This window comes from Megalops cyprinoides, chromosome 16 (assembly GCF_013368585.1).
Source record: "Megalops cyprinoides isolate fMegCyp1 chromosome 16, fMegCyp1.pri, whole genome shotgun sequence".
Taxonomy (NCBI): Eukaryota; Metazoa; Chordata; class Actinopteri; order Elopiformes; family Megalopidae; genus Megalops; species Megalops cyprinoides.
In genome coordinates, this window is record NC_050598.1 from 9,595,001 (window position 1) to 9,597,148 (window position 2,148).

At 46.3% G+C, this 2,148-nt stretch overlaps 1 protein-coding gene across 1 annotated transcript in view; it reads right to left on the reverse strand.

Annotated features, from left to right (window-relative positions):
- LOC118790889 (actin filament-associated protein 1-like 1) overlaps positions 1-1,372 on the reverse strand; it is a 19,878-nt gene extending 18,506 nt beyond the window's left edge. Inside the window, exon 1 of the mRNA XM_036548014.1 lies at positions 1,176-1,372. Coding sequence (XP_036403907.1) covers positions 1,176-1,209 — 34 coding nt within the window. The 5' untranslated portion in view covers positions 1,210-1,372. The remainder of the gene's footprint in view (positions 1-1,175) is intronic.
- Between the last annotated feature and the right edge of the window lie 776 nt (positions 1,373-2,148).

Genomic DNA, 2,148 nt, shown 5'->3' on the forward strand with positions numbered 1-2,148 from the left:
TCACTGCACAGTGATTTTATTTTACTGCAAAGAGCCCCCGGGCAACAAACTAAAGTCAACTTGATTCATCGCCCCCCCCCCCCCCCCCCCCCCACCCCTTTAATGCCTTTAAGCACTGAGTGTGGCCTGATGTGCTCTTCAGCTATGTTGAAATGAGAAAAAAACCCATGTGTCAAATTTGACTTTGTCTTGTGATCTAATTCAGGGAAACAATCTACTTGCTTCCTAACTATTTCCAAGTGTCATAAGGAACAGCCTGATGGCCACAAGCAGCAGGCATAGACTACATTTTGTCTTCAAATTACCCTCAAGACACTGCAGAGCACATCCAACTCTTCAGATGTATTTATTTTACTGCATCATTCACTGTGATAAACACTATCTTAGAGATTTGACACATGATGTATAAAGCTGCCCACATTCAGTCCACACACTAAAGACAAAATACCATTAAGCCAGAGTACAGAAAGTAAACTGAAATCACTGCTTTCAATCAGCACGTGACAGCCTGACTGAAGTAGAGGTTGTCTTTTGTCTCCTCTAATTGAAACTATCACAGTGGTTACCACCTCACACATAGTTGTGAAGCGCAGTTAGAGTGTGAAAAACAGTCAGCACCTGGTCAACATGACAGAGTGGACAGAGTCCAGAAGCACCACTTGTAACATGTCCACCACACACACGCCAGGCTTTTCAGCTGCATCTATTCAATGCCAGTGTGAAGCCTGTTCTAACTGCCAGAGTTTTCACCTGTTCATCAGCACTTTGCAAACACTGATAGTAAAAAGCTGGCGTTTAAGTGTTAACAAAGTGGTGCGCTTTATGTAAACCACTGCCAGAAAGAAACCCAAACTCCGTAAACGACATTGTCAGAACAATTGTTGATTCAGAGACACAGGAAAATTTTCCCCGTTACCAAAAATCCTCGTTCAAGGACATTGCTATCTCCTTTCTATCGAGAACAAAGTTCACACAACAGCAGGAAATCGAAGAATTGTGTTTTATCGGTTCCAGCCCGGACACATGGACAACAGACAGCTAAATCCAATTCAAATGTTCCACTTTTGTCTCAGGAAAGCCTCCAGACAAGCCTAACACAGCACGGTCCAATGAGAGATAGGTTAAGTTGCCAAGACAAGAAAAAAGGAAGGAAACACAGCCAAATCAGTACCTACCAGTGACAGCTGAAGGGGAAGAGAGGCCCACCATTTTCAGGGGAAATGGGAAAAAATCTGTCGTACAAGTGAAAGAGTTGAACGCATCCACAATTCTGTAATTTCTTCCAAACACACACACAGAAAAAAAGCCCACTCTATGCAAAGGAACTGTTGCAGTGCGTAACTCCACCACTCTCCCACTCAGTACTGACTTATCTCTGTGGTGTTGTGGTAATTGGAGAGCTAAGCCTGGTGTATTTACCCTTTCCAGGTCTCTCTCTCTCTCTCTCTCTCTCTCTCTCCTTCTCTGCCTCTCTCTCTCTGCCTCTGTGCTGGGGTATCTTTTGTGTTTGGTCTCAGGGGTAGGAATGTATGGGGAAGGGGGGGGCACCCACTAGCTCTCTGTGTCATCAGCTCTCGGCTGTAATCCCTGAGATCCAGCAGCACCTGGGCGAGGCTCTGCGCTGAAAAAACCTGCCCCCGCAGCCCCCCACCCCCACCCCCATCAGCACTCCGAAATCCCTCACAGCTCTGTCTTCTGCCTCCGCTAAAGCTGGCTTTGCAGATTCCTTTTCTGCAACCCCGAACCAACAGACACACCTCCTCGCAGTACATCAAGAGAAATGCGTGTCAAGCACTCAGAATCTGCCTCGGCTTGCAAAACCTGCAAAATCACACATATAAAAACAGCATCTGAAGGGGGGGGGGGGGGGTAGAGAAGTGGATGGAGATGAGAGGTCACTTTGCATCTTAAGGGCCATTTAGTGAGTCTGGAAGCTGAACTCCAACAAGAAAAAGTCTGTAAAACACCTTTCATTGGGGTGAACAAAGTTTACTCTACAAAAGCCGCAGAAAACCACGACACTTGTTTAAGCAGACGACTGGGCTGCCCTTCAGGGGAGATGAGATTAAAATAAAGAGAAAATCCAAAAGATGAAAGGCCGCTCCATGTCTCGTTCCCTTTGGTTAGGCGTGAGTCATGCGGCTGCCA